The sequence below is a fragment of the Mirounga leonina genome, unplaced genomic scaffold, assembly GCF_011800145.1.
Source record: "Mirounga leonina isolate KUSES-001 unplaced genomic scaffold, KU_Mleo_1.0 Mir_201, whole genome shotgun sequence".
Classification (NCBI taxonomy): Eukaryota; Metazoa; Chordata; class Mammalia; order Carnivora; family Phocidae; genus Mirounga; species Mirounga leonina.
Window position 1 is genome coordinate 4223571 of NW_023270504.1, and position 13495 is coordinate 4237065.

General features: G+C 40.2%; 1 protein-coding gene across 3 annotated transcripts in view; it reads left to right on the plus strand.

Annotated features, from left to right (window-relative positions):
* Positions 1-12896, plus strand: part of DENND5B (DENN domain containing 5B) — a 191558-nt gene extending 178662 nt beyond the window's left edge. For all 3 annotated transcript variants that reach the window (XM_035027958.1, XM_035027959.1, XM_035027960.1), the window contains 4 exons: positions 3179-3261; positions 3476-3602; positions 5386-5560; positions 8064-12896. In XM_035027958.1, the coding sequence (XP_034883849.1) occupies positions 3179-3261; positions 3476-3602; positions 5386-5560; positions 8064-8247 (569 nt within the window). In that variant the 3' untranslated portion in view covers positions 8248-12896. The remainder of the gene's footprint in view (positions 1-3178; positions 3262-3475; positions 3603-5385; positions 5561-8063) is intronic.
* Positions 12897-13495: the final 599 nt, after the last annotated feature.

Here is a 13495-nt window from a genome sequence, read left to right on the forward strand (position 1 = left end):
TGATATAGTCTAAAAATTCCCCTTACTCTTTCTCAAAGTAGTCCCCTGATTCATAATTCCCTGTTGCCTTCAGAGGTAGACTTCACACACTCACTAGAAAAACTAAAATTATAAAGACTGGTAATGCCAAATATTGGTGAGGATGGAGAGCAGTGGAATGCTCAGACACTGCTAGTGGGAATGCCAAAGGAAGAACAGTTTGGCACTTTCTTATAAAGACGCACACACGTTTAGCACACATTGATACAGAATCCCACTCAGTATTTACTCATGAGAAGTGAATACATGTAGCTACACTAAGACTTGCAGCCCCATGTCATGTTCATAGGAGGTTTATTTGTCATAGTCAAAATGGAAATAATCCAATATCCACCAGCTGGTGATTGGATAAGCAGAATGTGCTATATCTATTCAGTGGCGTACTTCTCAGCAATATATGAAAATGAACGAACTATTGATGTATCTAACAATATGGGTGAATCTCAGAAGCATTACGCTAACTAAAAGAGAACAGACACAAAAGACTAGATGCTATATGATTCCATTTATACTGAATTCTAGAAAAGGCAGTATAATAATGATAGAAATCAGAGCATCAATTGCCAGGACTTGAGAGCTAGGGAAGGGGATTGACTGAAAAAGGAGCACAGGGGAGCTTTTTGGGTTGGTGGAAATTTTCTACATCATGATTGTGGTGGTTGCATGATACATCTGTCAAAGCTCATCAAATTGCACACTTAAAATTGGTGAATTTATTGTATGTAATCCTAAATTGACTTAAAAGACTGACTTAAGGGGGCGCCTGGGTGGCTCAGTCGTTAAGCGTCTGCCTTCGGCTCAGGTCATGATCTCAGGGTCCTGGGATCGAGCCCCGTGTCAGGCCCCCTGTTCAGCGGGAAGCCTGCTTCTCCCTCTCCCTCTGCCACTCCCCCTGTTTGTGTTGCCTCTCTCACTCTCTCTGTGTCTGTCAAATAAAAAAGTAAAAATCTTAAAAAAAAAAAAGACTGACTTAAAAGATTTCAGCCCAATCCATCCAAATTATTACAACTTCTAAAACAGTCACAGTTTTGTGGGATATTACTGTTTTAAGAGGCCTAACCTTTGGTCATATTTTCTTTCCTTAATAAGTAGAAAATTTTAAATAACCTGAGATTCAGAGATGGGTAATTGGCATTTTCTCACAGTGTGTGCAAGGTGATATTTAGAGAACTAAAAGTTATAAATCAGTTTTAAAATACTTCTGATTAGAGGCTCCTGGCTGGCTCAGTCGGTAGAGCATGAGCCTCTTGATCTCAGGGCTGTAAGTTCGAGCCCCATGTTGGGTTTAGAGATTACTTAAAAATAAAATCTTTATGGGCGCCTGGGTGGCTCCGTCGTTATGCGTCTGCCTTCGGCTCAGGTCAGGGTCCTGGGATGGAGCCCCATGTCGGGCTCCCTGCTCTGCAGAGAGCCTGCTTCTCCTTCTTCCACTCCCCCTGCTTGTGTTCCCTCTCTCGCTGTGTCTCTGTCAAATAAATAAATAAAATCTTTTAAAAAATAAATAAATAAAATCTTTAAAAATAAAATACAACTGATTAGTACAGTGCTATTTTAGAATGAATAAAAGTTTTCAAAATACATCTTCATGTTTATTTTTAAAGATTTTATTTATTCATTTGAGACAGAGACAGAGAGAGAGCATGAGCAAGGGGAGAGGCAGAGAGAGAGGGAGAAACAGGCTCCACTGAGCCAGGACCCCTTCATGGGGCTCAATCCGAGGATGCTGAGATAATGACCTGAGCTGAAGGCAGATGCTTAACCAGCTGAGCCACCCAGGCGCCCCAAGGTCTTCCTGTTTAAAAAAGAAAATATTCAGGGGTGCCTGGCTGGCTTAGTCCGTAGAGCATATGACTCTTGATCTTGGGGTCATGAGTTTGAGCCCCACGTTGTACATAGAGATTACTTTTAAAAAAATAAAAATTAAAAAAATATATTTAGAGAAAGGAAAAAGTAACTAGCAGCTGAAGAGGCCACATACTTGTTATGTTTTTGTGCATTGTCTGGGTTCCTGTCCCCACCAGAATGTAAGTTTGTCAACCATAGAGATTTTTGTGTTTTACTTATCTCTTGATGTATATCTTTTTTTTTTAAAGTAAGCTCTATGCTCTAGTCCTTCAATCATTAGAGGTTCCCATTTACAATTTTTATGCATTGGTGTAGAAAAACTTGAGTTCTACCTGAAGAATGTTTTATGCAAGAAATCCTCCAGCAGTATGAATTCGAAGATTCTTAAACACTAAAATGTGTAGTTTGTCCTTTATGGTGTGACATGTAAATTAAATTTAATAGCTAATCACCATAAGAAATTACCAAATATTTAATTTTTTCTCTTGTTACCTACCTACTTCTATCCCTAAAATCTGTTTACTATCTTTTTATTTTTTTAACCATTCTTGGGGTTTGGGCAGCAAAGGCAGTTTAGATCCCATTCAGGCAGCCCACCACGCTCTCCCCCAAGAACGGCCTAAGCATGTGTGGGGGGCGGGGGGTGGCAAATGAAGCAGTGTCCAAATGGACTGAGTACCAGAAAAGGAAGCAAGCAGTTCTGGGCTTCGGGTGCCGCAGTGTACCAGGCATCTTCCCTTTACTTTCAACACGATAGCAAAAACACAGCTTTCAGGTTAGCCATTCAAAGCTTCACAAACCTGGGTCTCTGCCCACTAAGGGACTCAGAGGTAGGTAGGATAAGAGGGTACCTGCAAATGATGCTGTGGGTCTTTCCCACCTCACTCCTCAGATCCAGGATCTTGCTAGCACTTTGTGACAGGTACCATGCCAGGTGAATAACACCTGTAATATCTCATTCACCTTTCCCAGTGACCCATGAGGTGTATATTTTCCCTATTTTAGCTAAAGCTGAGGAAATTCAAACTCAGAAGAAATTTGACATCTAACCAAGGTTGTAAATTGCAAGTGGTAAAGTTGGAATTTGAATCTAGGAGTCTGTTGGATTCTTTTCCTTTGTGCTAAGATGCCTCCCACTGGGCCGAACTGGCCTAAGGCAAGTTTCACTGGGCCCCTGACAAGCCAGCCTGCTGTGGTGAAGTGTTCCCTGCCTGGTGGACACAGGTGATACCCCATAGTACTTTAGTTTATTTCCCTTGCATGAGAATTCAGGCACTGTTCATTATTTTTTCAGAACCCAATGCTGGACAGATCCAAGAAGGAATTGGAGAAGCTGTGAATAATATTGTGAAACATTTTCACAAACCTGAAAAAGAGGTATGATGATCTATAAAACTTAATATATAGGATTTTAAAGCCATTTTTACACATGATCCATAAGGCAGTAGAGGGTATGTTAATTTTTATCTTTAAGCTTTCTCATAGCTATAAAAACAAGCTTCATAGCAGTCCTCAGCACCTCTTCTTCTAACATCTTGTTAAACATAGATGCGGCCTATCATCCTTTGGCACTGTGTGTTTTGCTCCACAGAGAGGAAGCCTCACAGTGTTGCTGTGTGGAGAAAATGGACTGGTTGTGGCACTTGAACAAGTCTTCCATCATGGGTTCAAATCTGCCCGCATCTTTCACAAGAATGTCTTCATCTGGGACTTCATAGGTAAATTAAAGCGGGTGTATATTATTGTAAGGTCACTGAAATATTTCTTAGAAAACTTGAAGACACAGGAGTTTAAGCAAATAAGGGTTAGTAACAAGGGAGTACATTTTTTAAAATAAATATCAAATTAGCAGTATCTTTGCTTTTCATTCATTCAACAAGTATTTACAGTGTCCATAATATTCCAGACACTATTCTAGATACTCAAGATATACATCAAGGGACAGCTGGCTGGCTCAGTTGGTAGAGCATGGGACTCTTGATCTCAGGGTCATGAGTTCAAGCCCCACGTTGGGCATAGAGCTTACTTTAAAAAAAAAAAGATATACATCAAGAGGTAAGTAAAACACAAAAATCTCTATGGTTGACAAACTTACATTCTGGTGGGGACAGGAACCCAGACAATGCACAAAAACATAACAAGTATGCATTTCATCTAATATGTTACAAAGCTATGTTTGATGTGGAAAAAAATAGAGCAGAGTGACAGGACATGGAGTGGAGAGTGCTCTTCTAAGTGGGGTGGTTATACGCTTTGTGGACAAGGTGACATTTGAGCAAAGACTCTAAGGAAGTTAGTCGAGCCATGTGACTATCTGGGAGAAGAACACTGGGGGCTGAGAGAACTGCCAGGGAGAGGCCCCAAGCTGGGAGTGGTGTGCTTGGCCTTTTCAAGGAATAGCAAGACTAATGTGACGGGGCAGAGTGAGGGAGACAAGAGACTAAGAGGATATTGGGGAAGAGGGCTGTTTACTGCCAGACCCAGGTGCTTTAGGGCCATCTAGGTCATTGGAAGAACTTTGGTCTTTATCATGATTGAAATAGGAAGTCATTGGAAGGCTTTGAGCCAAGGAGTGAGTGACCTAATGTAACTTCTGTTTTAGAAGGATTACTCTAGCTTTATGCTGTCCAGTATGGTAACCACTAGCTACATGTGGCTATTTAAATTTAAACTGATTTAATGTAAATTAAATTTAAAATTCACTTCCTTAGTCACACCTGCCTTAACCTAGGAGCTACTAAATTGAACCTTGCAGATATAGAACATCTCATTCATCACAGAAAGTTCTGTTGGAGTATGCTGCTCTAGCTTGCTAAATAAGCTTTGTAATCTTTATTTTGGTATGCAGTTCTTCTAGAATTCCCAGTTTTTTTAAAGGGGTGATCAATCATTTTGTGTCTTGTAAATATAGTCTAGATGAAGTAGTTGATTTTATCCAACTTAGAATTTTTAGACAAAGAAAAGGTTGAGAGAGCTAGGCATTTTTTTTTTTTTCTTTCGGAATGCCTAGAATCTTACTGCTCCTGTTTCTGGTATGTGTATACATATCCCTTCCTCAGATTTCCTGAATCAGTTCTGTTTCAAGGATTTTGTTGCAAAGTGTTAGCCAGCCATTCTGTAACCAGAACAGAGGGCACCATCTTAATGGCTACTGTATATTTGCTAGTTACTCCTAGAAGATTCTAGTCTTGACAGAGGAGTCCGTTTTTTTTCTTTTTTGCCAATTTCCATTGCTTGAAGGTATTCTAAAGAGAGTAAACTTTCTACCCTTCTGGAATGCAGTCTAGATTAGAAAATAAACTCCTGGGAGTATATTGTTCCACTGTGAAACATGGACCTCTGGAATTCTTCTTGAAACCAGTGATAAAGTAATGATTTTGGTTTCTGAACTGGCTATAATGCAAAGCATCAATAGTGTTTCCAGAATAAACTAAGTGATTAATCTTTCTGTATATGAAGTATTAATGTGTATTATTATATGATTCTGACTTCCTTCCCCAGAGAAAGCAGTTGCTTATTTTGAAACCACTGACCAGATTCTAGACAATGAAGATGATGTCCTTATTCAGAAATCATCCTGCAAAACCTTCTGCCACTATGTAAATGCTATTAATACTGCACCCAGGAACATTGGGAAGGACGGCAAATTCCAGATTTTAGTTTGCCTTGGAACACGGTATAAAGCCAGCTCTTGACTTTCCCTATATTTGTTACGTGTTGAACAAGAGTCCAGAAGGGGTTATGCCAGATCATGCCCCTTCCAGAGCTCTCCCCTGGGCTTCTTCCATTCCTAGTTTTCTTAGGAGACTACTGTTTATTGGGTACTTGCTATGTATTGGCACTATGCTAAGTACGTTACATTCATTATCTCATTTAATCCTCCTGTCACTTCACTGTTACGCTACATGAAGTAGCAGCTGTTTTCTCATCTATGCAATGAGCTGTACCCTCATTGTGTAGATGAGAAAACAGAAAATAGATGAGGCATAGCTAAGTTAAGCAACTTTCCCAAGGTCACACATCTAGAAAGAGGCAGAGCCAAGATTCATACCCAGTCTCATTAGAGAGCCTCAGCTCCCAACCATTACACTACACTGGCCCCAGAGGTGGGCAGATAGGTGATAGGTAGTTTGTAAGGAACTTGACACACCAGCACATACACATACATATATTTACAATATACCACCGTATTACTTTAAATTGAAGAACATTATAGAATTCATACTGATTTTTTTCTATATAAATAATTCTTAACTATATAAAGTCTTTAAGACAATTTCCTACCCCTGTATTTTTGGAAAATGACACATAGGAGCTGCACAATGATTAATTTTAAAACAGCTGTCAGAATTGTAAGAAATGAAACACGTAGACCTTCAGAATAATTTTTTTTTTTTTTTAAGATTTCTTTATTTGAGAAAGAGAAAGTACAGGGGAGGGGCAGAGGGCGAGGGAGAGAGAGAATCTCAAGCAGACTACCCGCTGAGTGTATATTCCAACACAGGGCTCAATCTCACAACCTTGAGATCATGACCTGAGCCAAAATCAAGAGTCAGATGCTCAATGGACTGAGCCACCCAGGCATCCCAAGAAGAAGATTCTTTTGAAGTTATCTGTGCAGTGTTTGTTTTTTCCTACAGCCCTGGCTCCCCAACGAGATTCAAGATGGCCTAGTTATGGCTGCTGTTGTCATGAAAGGCATATTGTGGGGCACCCGGCTGGCTCAGAAGAGCATGCGACTCTTAATCTCAGGGTTGTGAGTTTGAGCCCCCTTTTGGGTGTAGAGATTACTACAAAAAATAAACTTAAAAAAAAAAGAAAGGCATATTGAGGGATGCTCAGTAAGGACATCTTAGGTACTTAGTGACAGATAACTAATGTCAGAGTTTAATCAGTACACACTGAAGGTTGTGCACCTGGGTGGCTCAGTCAGTTAAATGTCTGCCTTGGGCCCAGGTCATGATCCTGGAGTCCCGGGATTGAGTCCCACCATCGGGCTCTCTGCTCAGCAGGGAGTCTGCTTCTCCCTCTGACCCTCCCTCCCTCCTGCGCTTTCTCTCTCTCTCTCAAAAAAAAGACACACTGAAGGTTGAGATGTTGTCCTCCTGAAACAACTGGTTTACAGAACTAAGTTCTTTATTTCTTCTTAATAAGAGGGGCCAATTTCAGCTATGCTTCTAAAATTCCTTTTGGAGGCGCCTGGGTGGCTCAGTCGGTTAAGCGTCTGCCTTTGGCTCAGGTCATGATCCCCGGGTCCTGGGATTGAGCCCCATGTCCGGCTCCCCGCTCAGTGGAGAGCCTCCTCCTCCCTCTCTCTCTGCCTGCTGCTCGGCCTACTTGTTCTTTCTCTCTCCGTGTCAAATAAATAAAATCTTTTAAAAAATAAAGAAATAAATAAATAAAATTCCTTTTGAACGTGATCCTGATCTTCTTTTGTATCTTTACTGTTCTGATTAATTAGACCACTGCAGCCCCTCTGTAGGTATATAAAATCTACTTAATGTTTTTCTGCTTTTTGTTCCTTACCTTATATAAGGTATGGATGTTATGTTACGTTGTGTTAGTCTTTTAAAAATGTTAGTCCCAACTATTTAATGTAGTCTTTCTTCCCATAGGGTCAGTATACTTTGGCATGCCTTGCCACAGATGTCTGAGTAACACCCCTGTAAAAGAGAGATACAAAATGACATTCTGCCTCTTTTTTTAAAGTGTTAAATCGGGGGCGCCTGGGTGGCTCAGATGGTTAAGTATCTACCTTCGGCTCAGGTCATGATCCCAGCGTCCTGGGATCAAGCCCCACTTCTCCCTCTCCCGTTTCCCCTGCTTGTGCTCTCTCGCTCTCTCTGTCAAATAAATAAATAAAATCTTTAAAAAATAATAAAGTGTTAAATCAGAATACAGAATCTCTTTAATGTGGTTAAGTCCTTATGGCCAATTTGTCCAGACTTACTTTTACAATCTCTTGGGTTTTCCCATTAGCTTACACTGTCTCGGTACTGTTATCTTTTTAACCAGCAAATTTCCAAATTCTTGACTTCGGTCTCCTCTCTGCTGACCTCCAAACTTGACTAGGTTTTGCTCTGTCCAGCCCCGCGCCTTCCCATTGAAAGCTCTAACGTGTGTGTTGTTCTGCAGCAAGGTCAGCAGAGCTCAGGACTTCTTTCTCTTTGAATCTGTAGGGATCGCCTGCTCCCACAGTGGATCCCACTCTTAGCTGAGTGTCCTGCCATTACCCGAATGTACGAGGAAAGCGCCCTCCTGCGAGACCGCATGACTGTCAACTCTCTCATCCGCATTCTGCAGACCATTCAGGACTTCACCATAGTCTTGGAAGGCTCACTCATCAAAGGCGTGGATGTGTAACCCACATGGCTAGAAACGCTCAGTCCAGACCCCTTGTTCCTGAGCCTTCCCCAACTATGGGGACTGATTTGGACTTGTCTGACAAGGGAGTGAGTCAGTGCAGGGGCAACACACTGTATTCCCCAATTTGAACAATCCTCACACTACAGACAAGGCAAACTGCTGTATTGTAGTTCATTTGAACCTGGAATTTAGTATAAAATAGAGTATTTTCATGTGTTAGATGTGTGTAAATATGCTATCTTCTTGAAGAAATTATATTACTCTAATAAGATACTTTTCTTAGATTGAATATTCCTGTGACTTAAAATAAGTAGCTTAACCGCATTGGGAGTTGGGGAGGGGAAGAGTGGTGCTAGCCAGGAAGAAGCCAGTAAACATGTAATTACAGTGCAACCCAGTCGGGCTTTTTTTTCCCTCCAGGTATCACAGAGGAACCCAGAATGCATTGTTATGTCGTAGCCATCCATCCTGGTGTGTCCGATCCTTTGTATTGTGAATGTGAACAGCTTTACCTACTGTACATGATAGTCCTCACTTGTATTTTTTTTTAGGTTACAAATGGTTTCATACATTTGAATTAAGTCACTTTTCCAGCCTTTTGGAAAAATTTTTCCGTCGGCACAAGATAAAGATATGATTCAAATATTTTAAATACTGGACCCCAGGAGCTTGGCTGAACTGGAAAGAGAACACACAAAGCCCTGAAAAGTATGTTAAATTGTAGGATTATAACTTCTTTACACTTTGGAAAGATTAGCCTAGACTAACTTCATTCTTGGCATTTTTATTCTTGTTATGTGAGGTACTTTGAAGAGATGTGAATTTCAGAGTGTTGGTCTCATAGTTATAAGAACTGCAAACGGCAGTTTGATTCTGTACTTATAATTTGGCCATCTGACCCCTGCAGCAGTTCCTTACCTCAAGGGTAATCTCAAACCCTGTCTTTGTTAGGTTCCATTCACCCCTCCCCTCCCTTCTTCCTGTGCCCATCCCCCTCTCAGGAAATGGAAGGAATGTCTAAGGAGGAGGAGGGCTCTGTGTAGCTTGGAATGTTTTTGTGAAAGTATTTGTTGACCATGATAATGCAAATAACAGAGGGAAAGACAAGAATGAACCCTTTCTGGGTGTTTCAGGGCAAGTTTTATGTTCCTTTTTAAGAAAGGGTAATAATATAAAACAACTGGCCCTGAGAAGGTAAAAGCCAGGGCAGCACAGACTGACAAAAATGGAAGCAGAACAAGAGGCATCAGTTTTGAAAGACCAAACATTGTGAGTAGCTTTCCAGCTTGGTATTTTATAAGGAAGTTAAATAAATGTGGGGTTAGCCAGTTACCTTGAGTCTTCGTTTATAGTAGGTCCTGTAACTCATTAGGCATTTGCACATTGTTAGTGGTGAAATTGCCTCAGCAGAGCTCCGGGGTTTATTCCCAGTTGTGGCTGAGGAGCAAAGCCATGGCCTCTCAGGACCCTTGTACAGTCTTGAGGGTCCTGGGCTTAGCCAACAGTATTGTTCCACTTATTTCCTGGAGGAAGAAACTAATGAAACAAGTGCCTCACTCCCTTTATCGAACACTGTATTCAGCCGGGGTCACCAAGGCACATCCCCTTTTAACCAGTGACTTAGTAATCCAGGAGCACCGGGGGAGTCGAAGGCAGCATTTAGAAGCCCATGGAAGGGCTTTAAGAAGATGATTCTGGGTGACCTGGGTAGCCTGGAGATTTGCTCGCCTGAGGCTAAGGGCTGTCTGCATTGGTGTAGCTCTTCCAAGGACCTGGAAAGTCTATCATGGGAGGCATCCAGACCCTATTTAACATGGGGTTCTTGTGTTGCAGTGATCAGACACCACAGAATGATCAGTGCAGGGTTTTATTCTTAGTACCTTTCTTAGAAGGCCATGCCTCTGGCACACTCTGGGCAGCTGAGAGATGACTTGGGTTAGCGTGCTAGCATTGAGTCATCATTTTATAGATGGGAACGCTTGATCAGAGAGGCTAAATACCCCACGGCTGGTCAGTGACAACGACTAGAATCTAGAGCTCGTGTCTTCTATTAACACCAAGGCTGCATGAGACTGAGCTCTGAGGAGGCATTCATATGAATAGTCTTTCTACCCCTGGATCTTTACCCATACCTAAACAGGTAGGAAAATCACTGTTAATATTCGTTTGTAAGAATCATTTATAAGGATTAACATTCATTTTAACAAATTGTTCTCAAGTGGTTGAGAATTACATCCATTACAAAAACTAGGAGCAAAATTGGATTTGGGGCCTGTGAATAAAGCTATTACATTAAAAAGTACCCCAAAAAAGAGTTACACCTAAAGTTTTATCCCACTTTGTGTAGTATGACCATTACAGTGGAAATAACCGATTTCAAAAGAAACAGTCACACCAGAACTGACACCTCCTCTAGAATGCTGGACCCTTTAAATTGGTTACCTGAGGAGCCCACATAGTTATTCCAGTGATAACATCCAGGGCTCCAAACCTGTGGGGACCTCCTTGCAAGATGCTTGGATGGCCTACAGCCCATTCTTCTGTTGCCAGTTTTGGTAAATCTTGGCCTTTTAGAAGAAATTTAATATTTGGAAACAAAATGTCCTTAGGATCCAAGTTGATGGAAAAGGATGCTTAAGCAGAGTTTGAGGTCACAAAAGAAACAATTCTAAAGAAATAAGACTTCGTTCTTATGTGGCTTATAACTACCTCTAAGCCAATACCAGAATATTTTGAGCAGGACAGAGGCAGAACCCTTAGAATAAATGTCTATAGCTGACTTTTGGAAGGACCATACCCAGTTAGAGGTATCCTTTTTGGTATATTAATTTTTTAATTAGTATATTGCTTCATAATCACACCTCAGAGTTAAAGTAAGTAAAAATCAATTTTGTAATTGACTTTTTTTCCTCAGAATAAATTAAAAGTAGTGCACGGAACCACAATTAGTATTTTCATATAATAATAGCTTGAGAGGAAATTGTTTTAAAATGAAATTGCCAAAAATATTACCTCTTGAAACATCTAATTTCCAAGTGTTTTCCAGATGTCCTGAAACTCCGAATCTCAACCTTTCTGATACAGTGGTGGGACAGTGTGTGAGCCCAGAAAGCAGTGCCCCTGGGTGGGGCTCATTAGCGCCTTAAAACTGACTGAGGCTCCATGTGGGGTGTGGAGTAGCATAAAGTGGGATTCTAGTTGGGGTGAAGTAGGCCTACAGAGAATAAAAGTTCTTCCCCTTTCTCTCCCACTGGGAGCAAGAATTTTATATAAGAAACTGAAACCTGCAAAAGTTTGCAATTTCCCTCTAAAATTTATTTTCAGTGTTTCACACATTTTTGAACCTTTGTAACCCTGTGTATTTACTTTAACATGTCTTTTTTTAAAAAATCATTTTTATGAACTTCTGTCCTACTACATGAATGATATGGGGAAATAACTGAATTGCTTGTATTTCCTTTTTTTGGAATAAAGCACTGTTGTATGCAAATGTAAGTGAAAGAGAGGTAGAGACGATACTTAACGGTGTATGTGTAGGATATGTTGACACCTCTAAGATACTTTGAAACATGAGGCAACAGACAAGGACCTCAGATCCCCAGGGAAATATTTGACAGCATTGAGAGTGTAGCTCTTAATTGAAATATCTTCTTTCTGCTAAGAATTACGATTTTTTAGTGGATTTTCACTTGTATTTTCTCTGTGAGGTTTACAGAAACTATCCTTTTCACCATGTTGAAAGGACAATCTGACCCTTAGCTATTTATATTTCAGTATTAACACACCTTCATTGATTGAGAATGGAGTCTCGAACTCCTCTCTACTTTTATGAAGTGAATGCTGTTTCCAGGTCATCAGTTTCTTTGGAAGCCCCTGTTCCTTACATAAGTATTTGTTACTTACTTAGCTTAAAAGGAGATGGAAACGAATAATAAACTTCTAGGTCCCTTACTCCTATTAAAATACATTTCTAAATCTCTTGGATTTCCAAGTTTTGAAGAGGGTGCTGATGATGTGATCAGAGGAATCCAAGAAGAAACTCATCCTCCTAGATCTTCCTTGAGCTGATCATCCTCTCAAGGACAGAATAAAGATTAGCTCCAGAAATGTATCACATTGAGCAGTTGACACCAGAGTGAAAAAAAACATGTATCAAAAAGTTTCTCTTCATTTGAAGGAACCCAGGGCATCCTTGGGTTATGTGGGAGAGAATCACACTTCATCCAGTTTCCTGAATGTATTTGTGTGTGGCTCCAGTCTATTCCAAACCAAATCTTGTTGACAGTAGAGAGGTATGGTAAGGAGTTCCTGTTGTCAATCAAATGAGGGTGTTAAACATAGAAAAAACCCCTCTGTGTTACACTTGAACCATGTATAAATGTACCCTGTGTATCTTTTTAAACAATGAACATTTCTGCATTTAAATTATATTGTGTTTCTTTGTATTGTTAACAATGCATCAGAACTGGATTTTTTTTTCCCTCATCTGAACATAATATAAAATTTAAAGAGTATTGTGATATTATCAAGCACTTTAACATACATATCAGAGAAACTGACGTGGGTTTTTCAGGTTTTGAAGTACATTTAAATATGACTTTTCATGCTTTGTTCTTTACAAATAAAACTGTGGGGTTGATACTTTGTTTTGCTTTGTTATTATAGAATCTTTTTTTAAAAGATTTTATTTATTTATTTGACAGAGACACAGCGAGAGAGGGAACACAAGCAGGGGAAGTGGGAGAGGGAGAAGAGGCTTCAGGCCGAGCAGGGAGCCCTATGCGAGGCTCAATCCAGGACCCTGGGATCATGACCTGAGCTGAAGGCAGATGCTTAACCGAATGAGCCACCCAGGCACCCCTATAAATAAATAAATGTTAAAAAATAAAAAGCTTACTTTTGGACCTAAGTTTGTAATACCAGTTAGACATCCAAGTAGAAAAGCTTAGTAGACACTTGCACATATAGATTAGGAATTCAGGGCAGAACAGTAGTGTATTTGTCAGGGTCCAATCAAGAGTCAGAAACCACACAGATATTTGAAGAAGGGTGATTTATTTTTTTTATTTTTATTTATTTATTTATTTATTTATTTATTTATTTATTTATTTATTTATTTATTTATAAATGAATAAGCTCTGTGCTCACTGTGGGGTTTGAACTAGGAACCCTGAGATCAAGAGTTGCATTCTCTACCAGCTGAGCCAGCCAGGTGCCCCAAAAGGGGTGGTTTAATGTAAAAGAC